This window comes from Penicillium oxalicum, chromosome IV (genome assembly GCF_001723175.1).
Source record: "Penicillium oxalicum strain HP7-1 chromosome IV, whole genome shotgun sequence".
In the NCBI taxonomy this organism is placed as follows: domain Eukaryota; kingdom Fungi; phylum Ascomycota; class Eurotiomycetes; order Eurotiales; family Aspergillaceae; genus Penicillium; species Penicillium oxalicum.
In genome coordinates, this window is record NC_064653.1 from 3599766 (window position 1) to 3618514 (window position 18749).

Genomic DNA, 18749 nt, shown 5'->3' on the forward strand with positions numbered 1-18749 from the left:
ATTCAGAAGTGACGGGACTTGACTTCTGTGCAAGAACCGAGGACAAGGTTGTATGTGCGTGGGTGAATGAGCAAGTGGAAGATGCGATGCAATTGACTTGTCCGAAGACGTGTACCGTGCGTTTGTATGAGTGAGTGAGATATTGAGAGACGATCAAATGCGAAGCTTAAAAAAAACCCGCGATGATTGTTGGAAAAGACGCGAACCGAAAGTTAAGGTACTGATTGACAGCATCGAATAACAGCATCCCCCTCCTATCTTTATAGGTCCTTTCAGCAGAGGTTGGTGACCTGCTCGAAGGAGATAGGTAAGTTCCGATCAACGACAAAAATAGATTGAGATTTCCTTTCTCAACCATCTTCCATTGTCGAGGGTCGACAGGTCTCTGCTGAAAGCGAAAAAGGTAAAGCCATTGTCTGGATATGGTATCCTTGATGGCAACGAAATACCCAATCTCTCGAAATAGATGTTTTTTTTGTCTTGAAAGGACTAAGTAATACCACGGCAATCTGGATATGAACAAAGGGCCTTGGCCAGAGAGTTTCTTTTTCGAGGACAGGGGTCCGCGTTCGAAGAAGGCGGTCTTTCGAAAAGGTTTTTTTCTTTTGGATACACAAAGAGATAAGTCTGGACCTGAAACACAGAGATATAATGGCATTCTCGAAGATGTCAGTTGGTCGAGTGGATAAGGAAGAGCCAAAGCCTGAACAATGGGATTGCCTCGGGGGTTTCCAAGACAAACGACAAAGAAATGAGAGAAATCCAAGCTCGAGTTCGAGGAATTGGCCCATCCGATGATCATCAAAGCTAGTGCTACGGCGGCCAAAAAAGGAAATAGAAATGTCTTGTCACCGGTGATCAAAGATACACAATCGGTACAACACCATGTTTTTTGCCCAACTATAAAGAAGTATTTTTCAAATTGGCATCCAAGGCAGTAGATAGATAGTGTCACTCCAGGGGCCACGGCTGATCAAGATAAAGCCCACGAAGAAACAAAAAGTCTAAAAGCTGAACAGTATGCCCGAAAGACGGGACATATTCACTGATCTATTCAGATCTACAGCAGTAAATACGCATGTGAATTGTGGAGAAACCCACTTTCGAAGCTCCGTTCCTTACAGGGAAGCTTCCCGAGCAAAAGCTCCGACTAACCGCATCTGGTCCACTGGTGAGCTTCCACCCCCCACGGTGGGGAGAGCGAGCTGCCCACGGCATTCAAATCAATCTCCAATTTTCTCCAAGATTCAAGAAACCATCCCACACTTCACCCTCACAGTTTCGCACACGATTCCACACCGACATATACCTCCTCCCCACCATCATCACACTCTCCCATACTTGCCACTTCCACTTTCCACACCTCTCTAGAGAGCCCGTCGTCTCTCCAAGAAACCATGTCCACCTCAAGTCAACCGATAACCCCCTCCGTCTTCGCCGAAGCCATCAAGGAACTCCCTTTGGAATCTCTCCACGCCGAAGCCGCCAAGCTCACAAACGACATGGCCAAACTGATAGAATCCAACGTAGCGCTGGAAGCGGAAAAGGCCGTCGAGACGGAGGAAGGCATCAAGTTCCTGGACGACGTGATCGCGGAGAACGAAGGCGTGGTGAGGTGGAAAGAAGAGCGCATCGAGCTGTTGAAGGTGGAGGTGGAGAATCGTGGGCAAATTTGGGTGGATCCTAGGAAGGCTGGAGAGGAGGAGGGGGAGCATCAGAATGGTCAGCAGAGGTCGCGAGTGAATGGGGCTGGGAATGATACTGCTGCCCTTCATGGGCAACACGGGCGAGCAGTGGACGGTGACGAGGGGGTGTATCTGTGAGACATGAGTTGATGATGCGTGGGAGGTGACGATGAGATGGAGAATCGGCACGAAGGAGCTCATTGGCGTTCTACAGAGTCGATGTGGCCACGACGGCAATGCGACATGTGCGCCCGAAGATGTCCTGCGCGAGCCAAAAAAATTATAATCTCGCAATGACAGCTGTTGTCTTAGTGGGATTTTCTACCGAATCAACCGGCTCACGATCTACGGCGGACTGGTCCGTCAAGAAGACTGCCATGCCTTTCATGCTCAAGCCCGCTGGGCCGCATTCCAAGAAACAACGCCATTGTGAGAGATTGTTAGAATGGCCGCCCAGCCAAAGCTATGCAGGATTCATCATGGATGTGTGGATAAATAATATGAAAAAAAAAGAGACAGGAAGCCAAAGATTGTCCATACCGCATGCTAAATGCTCAAAGCCCTGGATATGCGTCCCATCTTCGGCAACCAGTCATCAGTCACAGGATAGACCCAGTCCGTTTTCCTGGCATCAGTAGAAAGCTGAACCTGATCAAAAGACACTTTGTGTGTTCCCAACGCCCGGTCGAGAAATATGTCATGCATCGTCAAGCATAGAAAAAAAAATCAAAGAAACGAGAATCACGTCAGTTTGCTGGACTCCCGGTCCAGCAGAGTATTTTCGAATGATGGGAGACATTCGAATTTTTTGTCTTCATTTCCCCCCCCTTCAAACAGTTCATCTACGCAGCAGCCGGCTGTTGAGCCCAGTGGCCGCCGTTCAGGGCCTCGGGGGGCACTCGCTGCTGCTTGATGAACAGATCGATCAGGGGCTGCATGGGCTCCATCTCCTTGTCGGACACAAGCTGGTAGTACTTGGCAACGGTCACAAAGTGCACAAAGCACATGTTGAGGATGTCGTGCTTGTTAATGTGCCAGAAGGGGTTGAGCCAGTGGGCATGGTACAAGTGAGCATAGCATCGGAACATCTGCTTCATAATGCCCTGGCAGTCCTTGTAGAATGTTTGAGGGAACCCACTGGATTGGCCAATCCACTCATCTGCGGTGGCTCCATTTGCTCCAGATGGGGCACCAGCCTCCGAAGATGTGCCGGAGGATCCTGGCGCCGGGGCAGCAGTGGCATCTCTCATGGACGCGGTCTCGGGGATCCCGTTGACCTTCTCAGTGGGGAACATGACGGGATCGTGAATCTTGCTGACAATCCACTTCTCCACGCGATTGATGAATTTGGGGGCAGAGATTTTGGCAGCACGACCATCGACGAGCCAGGTGTAGGTTAATCTATGTCCAAAAGATGTTGGTGAGTCCAATGAGCTGCGTAGGATCGGACAGTGACCAAGCCCAACGTGACGTACCTGCCAGCTGACATGGTCGGACATGTGCTCTCATTGCAGATTGGCAGTCCAGTGACACTGTTGGTCTCCTGGATGACCTGAAGCATACCGTGGAGGAGGCGGTATTGCTCGACAACTGCAATCCGACATCAGCATACTGCATCTTCGATCAGGCTCTAGGGCTCAGTGCCCTGTCAAGTGCTTACTTTGATGAGCCAGCCATTCACCCAGCTCCACATTCTTCGGGCACGCGCATAGAGTCAGGAAGTTGCCCCTCACGTTCAGTGGAGCATACTTCTCCTGGAAAAAGTATTTGGGAGCATCGGCATCGTTTGCGACGGTATTATCCGCACCAGCGTAATTCGGAAACGAGGGAGAGCTAGGCATGTTGGTTGTCGCTGGAGATGGAGACGGTTGAGGTGCCTGTGCTGGACTCTTGGGGGCGTTGTTCTTGTTGTTTCCTCCACGACCAAATCCTTGGCGCCTGTGTAACAAGAGTTGATTAGCTTCCGAAGGTGTATTTGAGAAAGGAATCGAGGCAGATTCTTGCAAATGCGGCAGATGGGCTTTGAATAAGAACAGTTGGAAAGAAGTCAATATCACAAAGCAAAAGTCAAGACCAGAAAGGCGGAAATGCCGTGTCGTGTTTGTGGCGCGCGGGTCTGGTGCAATGCAGCATGGAGGGGGGTTTCATAGCCACGGAGAGGCGAGGGGGTATAAACAGTGAAAGAAAAGCACCTTCCCTCACCAGCAGCATTCATTGCATAGAACACTTACACACTTTGAAAGAAGGTCGCCATGTTGACCAGATGAGCAAAATCTCAAGATTTGCCAAATAAAATAAAAAGAGAGTGATATCGGAGCTTAATAGAAAGAGAGACGGTGAGCATGTCCAGGAGATGCCCTCCTGGTCTGGCCCGCCGACTTAACTCCTTTAGGTGGGTCGGAGCGGATCATTGAGTTTTTCCGCTTATCCGCAACGAAGGTGAATGTGAAGCTCGTTGACCGAGATCGCCGCAAAACAAGTGATTGCTGGAGCAAGCTCAAATAACAATTCGGGCAAACGTGCTTTTCCTCTTTGTCTTCAAAGTACCCGCAAATTCTGCAAATTGTCCCCTTCTTGTGCCACATCTTGATCTTCTACAGAAAAGATGTCCTCCTCCGACGAGGAGGCTGTCCGTCGTCCCGGGCGAAATGCCGTCAACCAAAGTCCCGACCCGAGTGATGCTGGCAATAACTCCGGTGCTGAGAACAACGGTTTTGGGGGTGATGATGTGATGGATGATGATGCTGATCTTTTCGGCTCGGACGGGTCCGATGGCGGCTTTGGCGACAATGAGTAATTCAACTCCCTCGGCTCGTTCCTCAAACGCCTGTGCTAAATATTGCTAGTCAACCTCACCGCACTCTGGATGATGAGCAGTTGGACTCGGGTGATGATGAGGGCCGATACGACCGTCGCGATGATCGTATGGACGAGGCGCCCGATGGAGAGACTCAAAGTCTCATCATTGCTGAAATGACCATTGCGCGCGCCCCAGTACCGGCCACGAATGACCCCGAGGTATGTAATAGAATAGACCCGAGAGTAACGCGGCGATACTGATGGCCACGGGCTAGGTTTACACGATGCGCGTGCCCGATTTTCTCTCCATTGAATCGGAAGAATTTAACCCGGAGACCTACATTGCGCCCACGTATTCTACGGCCTCGACGTCACTCTGTTGGCGCCGAGACCCCGAGGACGAAAATAAAATCCAATCGAACGCTCGGCTCTTACAATGGGAAGATGGCTCTATCACACTCCAGCTTGCCTCTAACCCTCTTGATCAATACCGCATTTCCTCGAAACCTCTTGCGCCCCTGTCCAAGTCGGGCGAATACGCCACAAAGCTGGACTCGCATGTCTACCTTGGAGCTGGTCTTGAACAGGCCGAGCTTTTCCGCCTCACGTCACATGTCACACATGGATTGACCGTTTTGCCCACGGCTCTCGAATCGGATGATGCGGTTCAGAAATTGCAGGAATCCCTGGCCGCAGCCGCGCGCGGTAACAAGAAGACGGTGGATGGCAGCATGCCCATGATCAGCGTCAGGGAAGATCCCGAGCTGGCGGCGCGCAAGGCCGAGGCAATGGAGAGGGAAGCAATGCGCGCGGAGCGCCGCCGACAACAATTGGCCGAACGCGAGGCTGACCGGACTCGCCGTGTTGCTGCGCCCCGCACAGTCGGCAACGGTCTCAGTGTAGGTGATTTGGAGGGCGATGGCCCGCGCACGGCCCGTTCCCGCGCAAAGCCTCGTCGTACCAATCGTCGGGGTGAGATCATGACGGACGAAGAAGATGAAGATTATGGCCGTGGTGGTGGCCGCACTCGCGAAGATGAATACGACGAAGATGACGGGTTCTTGGTGGGAAGTGACGAAGAAATTGAAGAGGGAGGTGACGACGATGACGATGAGGAGGAGCTGGAAGACGATGATCTGGATGCCGAGGGTGAAGACGACGATGAAATTGCGCCCTCCAAGCCAGCCAAGAAACCCGAAGTCGCCCGCGACGGGACACCGCCAGCGCGTAAGAAGAATCGGTATGTGGTTGACGATGATGATGAGGAAGAGGAGTAGTTGAAGAAGGATCGCATGTCCTCAAGGGCGGTTCGTGAATCATGTTCACCAGAAGCTCAAAAGCTTTACGTTGAACGGCGAGTTTAAGATCCTCGGCTTGATGCAATTAGCCTGAGATGCCAAGATCAAATAATGAATCGACTCAATGATCAATCTGGTAGAAAATATTGCGCTTCTGTGAGCGCAGTTGGGTATTTTCATGTAACTCATTAAACATGTACATCATAAAACCAAATGTACCTTACTGTCTCGACGCACATCTTCTTGGTCACATCAAGCTGATCAAATTTATTTGTGTACATTTCCCATTATTTTTGCGTTACGGGTTCATCACACGTGCCATATCATCGGGTATCTGACCTCCGGGAAAATCTCGAGGCTCAAAATTGAACTTGGCAAGGACCGAACGTGCGCTACCTACAACCCGTATACAGAGTAGCTGCTTTTCGTCGGTATCCTCGTCTGCGTCTCCTCGATGCTGGCCCGCAGCCGGAGAAGACATTGGAGTGCATTCGCCCAAAGGATGCTGTCCTGGAGAATGCCACCGACGCTGGCGCTCTTCCAGTTCTCGAATCAGCGACAATAGATCGCGCTGCTTTGAACATCGCGTACCAGCCTCGGGGTCGAGATATCCGCCGACGACGGCCTGACGGACAATTTGACGAAGCCAGTCTTTCCAGACCTCTATTTGATTGGCGCACTGTGCAGCCTTGTTCACAAACTCGGGCGGTGCGGATTGCTTTCCCAACTCCATGGGATCACTGTTATAAACGCGCAACCAGGCATCTGCCACCACAGTGAGCAGGGTTCCCGTGAACATCACATTTTGCACGCCAGTGGCGAAGCTTTTTGGGCACGACTCGCAGCGAATCACGTCCAGCGCGGTTCTGGCTGCGATATATAAGGAACAAAGTGTATGGGAATTGACGGGAAAGGAGGCGAGAGAGGAAATGTGGGAAAGACACAAGTAGAGGTACGACAGACATGTACATTGGGGGCCGGAGGAATTGGTGAGATTCGTCATTGGAGGGGTCATCAGGAGAGGATTTGATTCAAGGGAATTTGTTGACCCTGGAAAGGGCATCGAGGAGGACTGTGAAACGGTTGCAAAGTCTGGCCACGGGCTGGATGTCTCGGGTACTGGCAAGTTGCCATTTTTCGTACGCTCCGGACGCCAGCCTCGGCTGTTTTCTTCATCAAAGGCGGGTACATCTGACTCGGGTGACTGTGATAGACCGCCATGATGCACAAAGAACTGGGGGCATATATAACTGGCGTCTGTGGGCGCAGTCGACTCATTTTCAGACGATAACGATGCCGGAGGCGTTACCTCGGGCGTAGGCCATATAGTATTTGCTTGTGTAGAGGAATCGCCCCCTCCCTCGTCCAATCGGGCTCTCTTCTTGGGCGGTCGGCCCATGGGTTTTTGTAGTGAATAAATGCAAGTGATCATTTGCTTCGAGCAGCGCGCACACCCACTCAGCTCCCCTGAGCATTTGAGCTTTCGTTTCCCTGGATTAAAAGGTGAGATTAGTACACGTCCCGCTGCATTATCAGTTGACCCGGAAGGGCGCTTACGGCATTCATCACATGCAGAGTGTCTTTTGGCCTCAAATTTTGAGGACTCCAAGTCCTCTGCCAACGAAGGACCCGTAGAATTCGCCATCATCGCCGCCGTCACTGGATTGTCGCTCGCTACGGCGAAGAATTCAATCAGCGATCCCCAGGATGACGGCGGGGCGCTTAGACCCATCATCGATAGGCGATAAGAAGTATGGGCGGTAAGTCATGTGGGCGGTGAGACCGATTGAACGGCGAAGAAAAAAAAATCCCGAGACGATCAGCGATCAAGATCCCAAGTATATTGGCCAGCAACAATGGATGCCAGAAAAGCTTCCAAGAAGCGCAAGGCGGTCACTCGCGATGTTGAAGAGGAAGCCGGTGTTTTTTCCGGCGATGAGCTGAGCGCGGACAACTTGGACGGAGCTCTCTCGGATAACAACAATGAGCTGTCGGGGAGCGAAGAGGAAGACAGCGATTCCGAGATTGAATTGATTGACGATTTCAGCGACGAGGAAGACGAGGAGGATGAAGGAGAGCTCGACAGCGACGAACTTCCCTCTGACACTGAGCCTGAGACTCCAAAACTGTCAAAATCCACGCCTGCCGACCACGAGCCGAATTTCCGTATTGTCAAGGACGCCAACGGCAATGATCGTTACCTCTATGATGAGATCAACCCAGACGACAATTCAGACTACTCCGAAGCGGATGAGAATGCCAATACCATCGGTGACATTCCTTTGACTTTCTACGATCAGTACCCGCACATCGGATACGACATCAATGGCAAGAAAATCATGCGACCAGCCAAGGGCGAGGCTCTCGATGCACTGCTCGACAGTATCGAGGTCCCCAAGGGTTGGACTGGTCTTACCGACCCTTCGACTGGCAAGCCATTGGAATTGAGCCAGGAAGAATTAGAGCTTCTGAAGAAGGTGCAAATGAATGAGTCTACGGTCGATGGCTACAACCCTTACGAGCCCTTGGTGGAGTCTTTCTCCAGCCAGCTTGAGATCATGCCCCTCAGTGCTGCTCCCGAACCCAAGCGTCGATTCGTGCCCTCCAAGCATGAGGCTAAGCGGGTGATGAAGATTGTCAAGGCCATTCGTGAAGGCCGCATCTTGCCTTATCGGCCCCCAGAGGAGCGTGAGGAGAAGGACGAGACTCTCATCAACTATGACCTCTGGGCCGATGAGGTCGCTCGCCCGGACCATATTATGCACATTCCGGCGCCCAAGCTGCCTCCTCCAGGCTATGAGGAGAGTTACCACCCTCCTCCAGAGTATCTTCCTGATAAGAAAGAACGCAAGGAGTGGGAGCAGACTGACCCCGAGGATCGTGAGAAGGAATTCCTGCCCAATGACTTTGGCTCTCTTCGTCGGGTTCCTGGGTACGAGAACTTCGTTCAGGAAAAGTTCGAACGGTGCCTGGATCTATATCTGGCTCCTCGTGTGCGTCGTAGCAAGCTCAACATTGATCCTGAGAGCCTGCTGCCCAAATTGCCCAGCCCCGAGGAGCTGAAGCCCTTCCCTACTACTTGCGCGACTGTGTTCCGCGGCCACAAAGGCCGTGTTCGCTCGCTCAACGTTGATCCCACCGGAATCTGGCTTGCCACTGGTGGTGACGACGGCACCGTCCGTGTCTGGGAAATTCTCACTGGCCGTCAACTCTGGAGTGCCAAGCTTAGCGACGAGGATGCGGTCAATGTTGTCCGCTGGCGACCCGGCAAGGACGCAGTTGTCCTCGCTGCCGCTGCGGGTGATGATCTCTTCCTGATTGTTCCCCCCTTGATCGCGGCTCCCGAGATCGAAAAAGCCAGTCTGGATCTTCTCGACGCTGGTTGGGGTTATGCCGCCTCGAACCCTGCGCCGAGTGCGGCGGATGCGCTCAAGAAGAACAATCCTCCCCAGTGGATTCGGCCTTCCTCCGAGCTCGCGGATGCCGGTGTTTGCGCGGTCATCCCTCTTCGTTATGTGGCCAAGTCCATCTCCTGGCACCGTCGCGGTGACTACTTTGTCACCGTCTGCTCGGGCGCATCTACACCGGCCTCTGTGGCCATTTCCATCCACACTGTCTCCAAGCATCTCACCCAGTATCCGTTCCGCCGACGTCTCAAGGGTGGTGGTCCCCCTCAAACTGCCCACTTCCACCCGTCTAAGCCGATCCTGTTCGTTGCCAACCAGCGCTCTATCCGTGGATACGATCTGTCCCGCCAACTGCTGGTCAAGATTGTTCAGCCTGGTGCCCGCTGGATCTCCTCCTTCGACATCCATCCGACCTCGTCGACCGCCTCGGGTGGTGACAACATCATCGTCGGTTCCTACGATCGCCGCCTCCTCTGGCACGATCTCGACCTGTCGCAGCGCCCGTACAAGACCCTGCGGTACCATCGCAAGGCCATCCGTGCCGTCAAGTTCCACTCCGGTGGCCGCTACCCCTTGTTCGCCGATGCCAGTGACGATGGGTCTCTGCAGATCTTCCACGGTAGCGTCACGGGTGACATGCTCAGCAACGCCAGTATCGTTCCCCTCAAGGTTCTTCGGGGCCACAAGATCACCGGCGAGCTTGGTGTTCTCGATATTGACTGGCATCCACGGGAAGCCTGGTGTGTCAGCGCCGGTGCCGATGGCACATGTCGCTTGTGGATGTAGATTGAATCATCCGCTGTCCTCCTTGTTATATCTTCCTCCTTTTCTCTTGCGGTCTCGGATGATGCATGATACTCTTCTAGGCGTTTTCTTTTTCTCTCTCTTATTCTTTCTTTTCTTCTTGTGCGTGTATGTGTATATGTGTGCATAAGATTTCTGTATAGCCGTGCTTCCTTTTTGAAAACACCAAAAGTCGATTTCTAGACCAGCTTGAACATGCCCAGTGACCTGTACCCCCTGGGCTAAAATTACCTGAGAGCACAAACCGGTTGCCCGGAGAGAGACCCGCTGCCAGGCCACCTCAGGGCATCACCTCTGCTCAGCGAAGAGCCCTACACATTCTGGAGGGATGAAGAAGTCCTCTCCGTAACCCGTTCTAGCTGGACGCAAAGGGTCACTGCACCTACTCCACCGTACAGGTACCCGCCTCAGAACAGACCACTACATATTCGGCAGCCAACCATTCAGCAAAGTAGCACCCCCCTCAGCCAGACTGAATACTGTTGATCACTATCTACTATCTAGCACTCAAAGTCATCCCATCCCTCTCCCCAGTCCCTAGTGGTCCCTTTCAACCGCCTTGGACATTCTCCAAAACTCGCTGCACTGCACGGTACCACGTCAAGGCCATGAATCATATTGTAAGCGCCGGATCCTGGGTGTGCCAAGAAGCCAAGATTTTTTGGGCGTCATGTTGATCCTGAGACCTTTTCATGGCGACTTGCAGACGTTGTGCTCATTGCAAGAAGGGAAAGTGCAAAGACTTCAAGTCCCAAAGAACCTGGAGGAGGGGGGGGGGGGGGGGTTTACGGAAAAGGTCGAGGCGCTGAAGTTCGATCCTGGATGAGATCATAGTTCCTCGTTCATACTTGTACGTGGTTGACACGTGATGATAGCGACATGTCACTTCGAGTAGGGCTGCTTATTGGATGTGCTTTATCGAATAACTTCTTTGGAAAAAAAAGAAGATAAAAAAAGAACGAGGATATAAACGAAACCCAGATAAAATTGTGACTTGGCTGATGTTCCTAGACCGCTGCCATCCCCTGCCCTTTTTTTTTTTGCAAGATGCTCATTCCGCATAGGGAAGTCTTTCAGGTTCCAATTCCTGGTCGAGCTTGGCAGATTTTGGGTCCGACCGTGACAACCTTACATCATCGCTATCATCATAGATCGGGGGAGAGGGACGGATGATAGATGCAGGCTGCCAGGTTTGATGCAGGGTAGGTTCCTCGAGCGCTTGGAGTCTCGGAGTGAGCTTGCCAATTCCTGTGAGTGTAGGAGAGGCGCTGAGAATAGTATCTGAGTTGTCAATTTGTCACAGGTAGTAACCCTAAGTTGAATTTATACATGGACTGAATTACCCGTACAATGCATTTTATACGAAGCACCTGTAATGTGCGATTGAGGGGAGGAAGTCTCTATCCATGTAGTCATGTACAATGCGTTGGTCCTATAGAGTGGACTATAGAGTGGACGACTCAAGTACTGATAGGTTCGTCGGAGTATCTCATTACACATTGTTCCGTTTAACCCTTTGAAGGCAATTGCTCGCACGTGTGGTGGCTCGTACATGCTATAGGCCCGTGAACGGGATCCGCTGAGATCCGGCACACGCCAAGGAACACCCTCACCGTCAAGGTAAGGTACTGTATACTTACAGCAGGTACACAAGGGCACGAACTTTGTACGTTGGAGCCAATGGAACGTTTTGATGCTCGATGAGACATGGTTGGAGCAATTGATCAGTGGTCGTTTCTTTTTTTGTCCAAGCCCATGAAATTGGTGGAATAATCTGAGCCTGAATATGAATAATTACTCACTCTCATCGACTCCTGACTTAGACCTGAGTAGGCGATAGGGCCATACTGTAGTAAGCAGCCAAGCCCAGAGAGTGTGGCAGTGAAGCTCCAACAGAAATATTTTTTTTTTTCTCTCCTTTCCGGCTCTCCCCACTCGATCCGCCAGAGGCCCAGAGCGGGCGCGGACAATTCAGTACCGTATTTCACGACCGGATATATTCAATACAGGATATCTGCAATGAGGTATTGTACTACATCGGCATATTCTCCTTTGACGTCGGGAGGCTCCAAGCGCTTTTCACGGCTGAACTGTTCTCGCTGGTCAATAGACTGGAGGTCACTTCTCTTGACCCTGAATACCTAAACGCTCCAGGAGCGATCGAGGTGACCTCAAAACAACTGTGACCCTGGACTGTAAACCCAAGGTCCAGCAGTCCAAGTACCTTGGCTGTCTTGGTCGATGATCCTACGTAAGTACCGTCGCAAGCATCATCCGGGTGAAATCTGCGTGGCTTGAGTTGTTTAGGATTAAACTTCCCCGGATCAGCAACTTCGACCCTCGATGCTCTCCTGCGACCTAGTTGCCCCATTTCCAGGGTTCTGAGGAAAAGGAATCGCAAATCGACCCATCGGGAGCTTCTTGATTTCCCCTCATGATCTCGGCTTCACTGACACTGTATGACTATGACTCTCTGTGGAGGTTTTTTTTTTTTTTTACAGTGACGCCCCCACTCCAGCCCCCCCATGATGGATACGCACATGGATGACGGATCTGGGGGGGATCTCAATAGGGGGAATGCATGAATACGGCTTGGAGCACGACCCTCTTCTCTGGTTCGGACATTTTTAACAAAGAAAAAGGTCGCTAGAACTTGGACGTTGAATAGTCATGATTGTACATCTCATCTGATAGTACGATGTGTATCCTCCTCCATCTAACCATCAGTCTCCCACGTTCGATGAGTAGTAGGTGAATGTAGTACTCGATGTACCAAAGTACCCTGTCGAATGTACATGGACGGTACCTATCCGATGACATACGAGTATCCGAGTAATTTATGTCTCGGCCAGGTAGCCATCATGTAGCAGAACCACGACCCAGTCCTCCATCTCACGTGGGTCCATGACCTCTCCTGCGCCTTTGAACGGCAATGACCGAATGATCCCCCCCTTCCAGTAATGAATCCACTCCTGTATCCTTATGCTGTATAATTGTATAATTGACGGTCCTTGGGGACCATGTTCCGTCGGAAGCTTTCCTGTCTCTCTCTTCACTTTGTCACGTAGTTGGATCCTCCTCACCTTTCTTCCTCCCCCTCCCCCTCCCATCGTTCGGTCTCCTCATCGTGCAATATCCTCACGCCAAGCTGAACAGCAGGACACCGCTGAGACTGATGCCCGCAGTTGTTGGACGTGCACCTGCACCATCACTCCACACGCCGAGGCCAACGCTCGCTGACGCCTAAATTGGCGCCTAGGGACCTCTCTGAACCCACCAGCATTCATCAGCATTAACATCCCACCTCCTCACCTAGTGTACGCCTCCACGGTGCCCTCGTCTTCACTGTCGGCTTCGCTTTCGCTCTCGTCTGGACTTCGCATTTGAAGAGGTCGACACAGACAACGAACACTGTCACTTGCAAATCAATCGATGCTTCAATTCGACTCCACCTGAGATCCCCTCCACGCCTACTTCTGTGAACTGTTTTCACCTTTCCCGCGCGAGTCGAGCTTCAACTTTCTCCCCCTTCTTCAATTCGTTCGGTTCCGGCGATGCATATGCCAGCCTCATTCTCAATATGCGCAGCCGTCCTCTATGCGCTCACTCTCGGCGGCTACCCAGCTTATGCCATCGAGCTGAATATCAACGATGAACGTGAGTTGCATCCACACCGGTTGGAAAGACGACGAGGATCTCGATGCTCTAAAGGCACCCCCCCAAAAAGGAACAAGAAAGCTGCGGAGAGAAACCCCCCAGATCACTCATCTTGCTGACACTTGAATGTGTTGTCAATCAGAATCGATCAAAGATGCCGCCGCAACGGCAACGTGGCAGATGATGACCTACTATCATGGAAATGAGACGGGACAGATTCCCGGCGCCTTCCCCGAAAAGTGGTGGGAGGGATCGGCTCTCTTCTATGCCCTTTTGAACTATTGGCATTTTACCGGCGACGAAACTTACAATGATGAACTGAGCGTTGGATTGCAGTTCCAGTCCGGAACCAACGGAGACTATCTGCCCTCGAACTATAGTCACTTCCTGGTCAGTAGTCTTGTTCGCTGGCTGGTGGTTCGAATCTCCACCCATGTGCTGACAACAGTCTGCTCCTTCTAGGGTAACGACGATCAAATGTTCTGGGGTCTCGCCGCCATGACCGCCGCCGAGCTCAAATTCCCCGACGTCAAGGACGGATTTTCCTGGCTCTCCCTCGCACAGGGAGTGTTCAACTCCCAAAAGGGTCGATGGAATACGACCATGTGCGGAGGAGGGTTGACGTGGCAAATGTTCCCCTACCAAGGCGGGGGCTACACGATGAAGAATGCCATCTCCAACGGCGGCTTCTTCCAGCTGGCCGCTCGATTGGCCCGCTACACTGGTGAATCCGAGTACGAAACCTGGGCAAAGAAGACGTGGGACTGGTCGGTCAGCGTGCCGCTGGTGAACAATAAGACTTGGCTGGTACAGGATTCCACCGAGGGAACGGATGGGTGTATCAACGGGGCCAATTGGCCGTGGACCTACAATTATGGCACGTACATGATGGGCGTGGCGTACATGTACAATTACGTGAGTTCCACACTACGCTCCATAAGTCGAGACTCGAGCAGTGGGGTAGGCTGAAGGGACAAATGACCTGGAACCTTTACTGGCTTGCAGGCTCTTTCTTTCTCTCATCACTTGAAAGGTGGAGCGCTAACATCCTTCTCCCTTTGCTCCCAGACCGGCGACCCCCAATGGTACACCGCACTGGATGGTCTGCTGAACCGCACCTTCAGCACCTTCTTCCTTGAGAAGCACGGCGGTATCATGGAGGATATCCTCTGCGAAGCTCGCGAAATCTGCAACAACAACGAAGTTCTGTTCAAGGGTCTCCTCTCCACCTGGTTCTCCTACATCGCCCTCATTGTTCCCAGCACCTACGACCGAATCATGCCCAAATTGCAAACCGCCGCCGTCGCGGCCGCCGCGTCCTGCAACGGCGAAGGCAAGAATATTTGCGGTGTGCGCTGGTACGAGTCCAAATTTGACGGAAACCCAGGCATGGAGCAACAGATCAGTGTGAGCCAGGTGCTCAGTGCGAATCTGTTGCCATTTGTGCAGGGCCAGAAGTCGGTGGCCCCGGTGACTTCGAGCACGGGTGGTAATAGCGAGAGTAATCCCGACGCTGGGTTAACTGATCCCATCGAGAAAAAGGGGCCGGCTCCGATCTCCACGGGTGATCGAGCTGGAGCGGGGATTTTGACGGTGGTGTTGGCTGTGGTATGGGCGGCGATGATGGCTTATGCCGTGATATAGGGGGGAAGGAACAGAAAGAGGAGGCAGAAAAAGAGAGGCGATTGAGAGGGATTTGTATATTTGAAAGATCATCCCTTTCAATTTGTCTTTTTGTTCTTTTGGAGCTGGAGGATCTCCACTGAGCCTCGCTCTGGGAACGAGTCATTGCCGGTGTTTCCAGGAGTTGTGGCCTTTTCGTCATTTGTTGTTGTACTTGCTGCGATGTATAGCATTGAAAATTTTTTTTATCATTATTCTGATTCAGCACATATTATTCGAAATCCTCTCTCTCCGTCACTTGCTCCTCCTCTTTCGGTGTGCGATTCATTCCCAAACACGAGTTTATTCCAGTATCCCTCCCGGTTTTCACGTATAGCAAAGCTTCCATTCGATCATCCCATGCAAACACACGAAGAACATCCCTGCAATAAACTACCATATAAGAACCTCCCCTTCCACCAACGACAATATAAGAGCAGACGCCGGGCTCCAAACTAAACAGATACACTAACAGGAGTCAAAATAAAGCTACCACCATATATGCACATCCAATCAAGGAATAATCCAATCCCCCCCCAAGAAACCACGAGGCAAAGCCAGGAAAGACCGCAGGGGGTCTCTTCAAGATGGAGAGATGTTCAACCCCTTTTGAGGACAGGAAAGGGAGAATTCCACGAGTGTCATAAGAGAAGTCAAGCTGTATGACTCGAGATATCATAGTTGTGTTCAATTGTGTTGCCATCTTTTCTTTTCTCTTTTTTTTTATCTTTTCGGTCCTTTTCTTCTTTTCTCTATGTTCTACGTGCTACTGATGAGGGTCTCTCTCCTTTTTCGGGGGAACGAGATCGTCTACTGTGTGATGATGTAGAGAAATGCGTCCTCTCTCTCTCTCTTTCTTTCTTTTGTTTTGTGAACGGGGACATGGAGATTGTTCATGACTGCGTGCGTAAACCTTGAGGGGGGAAAGGGAGGGAAGATTAAAGTAAAGAAGAGAAGAATTAAAAAAGAGAGGTGGTTATTTTCGACTTGAAGAAATCTCTATTCTCTCACAGATTATTTTATCCGAAACACATGGTTTCAAACGGCACCGCTGCCCCAGTCTCGCCGTAATCGCTCATATTTTTTCATATCCGTCACACTGGGACGAATAAATGCCTTGGCAGTGACAAAGTCTTCCAATTGGATGGTATCACGACGCTTGATCGCCGAGTAACCCGCCCGACGAAGTAAGCTGCCTAGATCCGCACCGCTGTAACCCTCGCACTCCTCTGCGAGCCGGCGCATATCCTCGCTGAACTCGATGGGCAGTTTGCGCACGAGGGTCTGGAGGATCTCCACGCGTTCCAGTGGTGAGGGCAGATTGACAAATAGGAGTGTTTCCAGACGACCGGGGCGAAGCATGGCCGGATCGATGATATCGGGCCGGTTGGTGGCGGCGATCACGTAGATACCCTGACGACTGCTGCCGAGACCGTCGAGCTCGGTGAGAAGAGTATTGACGACGCGGGCCGAGGCCTCGGAGAGGGTGTCGTCACGGCGAGGAACGAGAGCGTCCAGCTCGTCGAAGAAAATGACACAGGGGATGGAGGAGCGGGCGCGGACGAAGACTTGACGAACGGCACGTTCTGATTCTCCGACGAACTTGTTGAGGAGTTCGGGACCCTTGACGCTGATGAAGTTGGCGCGGGACTCGTTGGCGACGGCCTTGGCCAGAAGTGTCTTACCGCAACCGGGGGGTCCCCAGAGGAGCACGCCAGTGGGCGCGGTGATGCCGACCTTGGCGTAGACATCTGGGTTCTTGATGGGTTCCACAATGGCAGTGGTCAGTTCCTCGCGGATTCCGCCCAGCGCACCAATGTCTGCCCATGTTGTATCGGGGATGGTTGCGAAGCCTTCGCGCTTCGATGAGGGCTGGATCTTGGGAAGCGCGGTGAAAAAGTCGGCATTGGAGACAAACACGGTCTCCGTTTCATCTCCGATAGGGTTTTCTTTTGCATGTGAGATGAGACGTCGCAGTTCCCGGACCTTAGGACTGAGAATATCATCCCCTTCCTCCGTTTCAATCTCCATCTCCATGTCGTCGCCACTGTTGGATTTGAGAATGTCGAGGTACCGCTTGATAGCAGCCGCGCCGGCTGTGGAAACAAGATCGTTCAAATCAGCACCGACAAAACCCGGAGTCCGCTTGGCAAGCGTCTTGAAGTCCAGATCGTCTGCCAATCGCAACTTGCGAGTCAAAGCCCGCAGAATCTGTTCCCGAACAGGCTCAGAAGGCACCGTCATGTTGATTTCCTTGTCAAACCGCCCACCTCGACGCAAAGCGGCATCCAAGCTATCCGGCCGATTTGTCGCCGCCAGAACAATAACCGGCTTGCCGTCGGTCTTCTCAAGAGCAATCTCATCCATACAGGTCAGGAGCTGCGCGACAATTCGCTTCTCCATCTCTCTCTGCGCGCTCTCACGCTTGGGGGTAATGGCATCGATTTCATCGATAAAGATCAGGCACGGTGCAAGACGTTTGGCCTCATCAAAGTGCTCGCGTAGCGCCTTTTCGGATTCACCCGACATGCCCGAGACAATCGAAGGCGCAGAAATAGCAATGAAAGGTACTCCCAATTCTGCGGCAAACGCATTCGCAATCATGGTCTTACCGCAACCAGGCGGTCCATGCAGCAGAACACCTCGCGGAGGTTGCACATTCGATGAAAGGTATACTTGCGGCCGGGTCATTGGCAGAATGACCAAGTCGCCCAATTCTTGAATGACCTCGTCTAGGCCACCCAGGTCCGCGAGACTGACGTGTGTAGGGGGCGATCGGTCCACCGCAGCATCGGCCTTGCGTCGCTTGGACGCAGATTCGCTACCATGTTGTCGTCGCTTGGAAGGTTTAGAGGTGGCTGTGGATTCGGTCTTTGGTGTAGATGCCGGCTTTGAGGTTGTTGTTGTGCCCCATGCGCCAACGATGCTCTGATTCACACCGTTGGGTTCCTGTAGAGATAGGAATGGAGTGAGTCAATGTATACATCTTGCAAACCTGCGAGCGCGTCCGCTCTGCACAGCAGAGATCGACATACCACGACTGGAGGTTCCTCAAGGCCATCGAAATCTCCTTCCACCGACTCCTCCTCCTCGTCTCCGAATAAATCGGTTTTGACCACTTCCAAGACCCGCTCGAGACTATCTTCCAGTAATCGCTTGGGCTTGCGGTTCAAACTAGAGTTGGATCCTCGAATCCGCGCATAGATCACGGGAACCGTCAATCGGACTTTATCCACGCCCTCGGGCTCGTCGTCGATGATTTTGCGCACCACCTGGTAGACCTGCTCTTAGCTGTCAGCGACGGCTCATTCATTTCCAAACTCCCTCCAAAAAAAAAAAAGCTAACCTCCCGGTCCAGACCTTGGCTAAGGGTCGGTCGGCCCCCACGGTACCTGGGCGCCATATTGATTGCCTTGCGAAAAGCGATATCGCGATCT

General features: G+C 52.2%; 7 protein-coding genes across 7 annotated transcripts; 4 read left to right on the plus strand and 3 right to left on the minus strand.

Moving 5' to 3' along the window:
- Positions 1-1397: 1397 nt before the first annotated feature.
- POX_d05978 (uncharacterized protein) lies at positions 1398-1823 on the plus strand (the record flags this gene model as incomplete). Its single annotated transcript, XM_050114808.1, has 1 exon — positions 1398-1823. The coding sequence occupies one exon, from the start codon at positions 1398-1400 to the stop codon at positions 1821-1823; it is 426 nt and encodes a 141-aa protein (XP_049969759.1).
- Positions 1824-2527: 704 nt separating this feature from the next.
- On the minus strand, positions 2528-3939 carry POX_d05979 (uncharacterized protein; the record flags this gene model as incomplete). The annotated part of the gene is made up of 4 exons (XM_050114809.1): positions 2528-3086; positions 3161-3275; positions 3346-3623; positions 3917-3939. The coding sequence occupies 4 exons, from the start codon at positions 3937-3939 to the stop codon at positions 2528-2530; spliced, it is 975 nt and encodes a 324-aa protein (XP_049969760.1).
- Positions 3940-4290: 351 nt separating this feature from the next.
- Positions 4291-5761, plus strand: POX_d05980 (uncharacterized protein; the record flags this gene model as incomplete). Its single annotated transcript, XM_050114810.1, has 3 exons — positions 4291-4478; positions 4532-4703; positions 4760-5761. The coding sequence occupies 3 exons, from the start codon at positions 4291-4293 to the stop codon at positions 5759-5761; spliced, it is 1362 nt and encodes a 453-aa protein (XP_049969761.1).
- Positions 5762-6080: 319 nt separating this feature from the next.
- Positions 6081-7514, minus strand: POX_d05981 (uncharacterized protein; the record flags this gene model as incomplete). The annotated part of the gene is made up of 2 exons (XM_050114811.1): positions 6081-7273; positions 7340-7514. The coding sequence occupies 2 exons, from the start codon at positions 7512-7514 to the stop codon at positions 6081-6083; spliced, it is 1368 nt and encodes a 455-aa protein (XP_049969762.1).
- A 124-nt stretch (positions 7515-7638) lies between these two features.
- Positions 7639-9975, plus strand: POX_d05982 (Ribosome biogenesis protein erb1; the record flags this gene model as incomplete). Its single annotated transcript, XM_050114812.1, has 1 exon — positions 7639-9975. One exon carries the CDS (start codon positions 7639-7641, stop codon positions 9973-9975), a length of 2337 nt encoding a protein of 778 aa, XP_049969763.1.
- A 3572-nt stretch (positions 9976-13547) lies between these two features.
- Positions 13548-15294, plus strand: POX_d05983 (putative mannan endo-1,6-alpha-mannosidase; the record flags this gene model as incomplete). The annotated part of the gene is made up of 4 exons (XM_050114813.1): positions 13548-13650; positions 13793-14040; positions 14113-14565; positions 14719-15294. 4 exons carry the CDS (start codon positions 13548-13550, stop codon positions 15292-15294), a joined length of 1380 nt encoding a protein of 459 aa, XP_049969764.1.
- A 1056-nt stretch (positions 15295-16350) lies between these two features.
- On the minus strand, positions 16351-18715 carry POX_d05984 (putative AAA domain-containing protein; the record flags this gene model as incomplete). The annotated part of the gene is made up of 3 exons (XM_050114814.1): positions 16351-18261; positions 18348-18593; positions 18659-18715. 3 exons carry the CDS (start codon positions 18713-18715, stop codon positions 16351-16353), a joined length of 2214 nt encoding a protein of 737 aa, XP_049969765.1.
- Between the last annotated feature and the right edge of the window lie 34 nt (positions 18716-18749).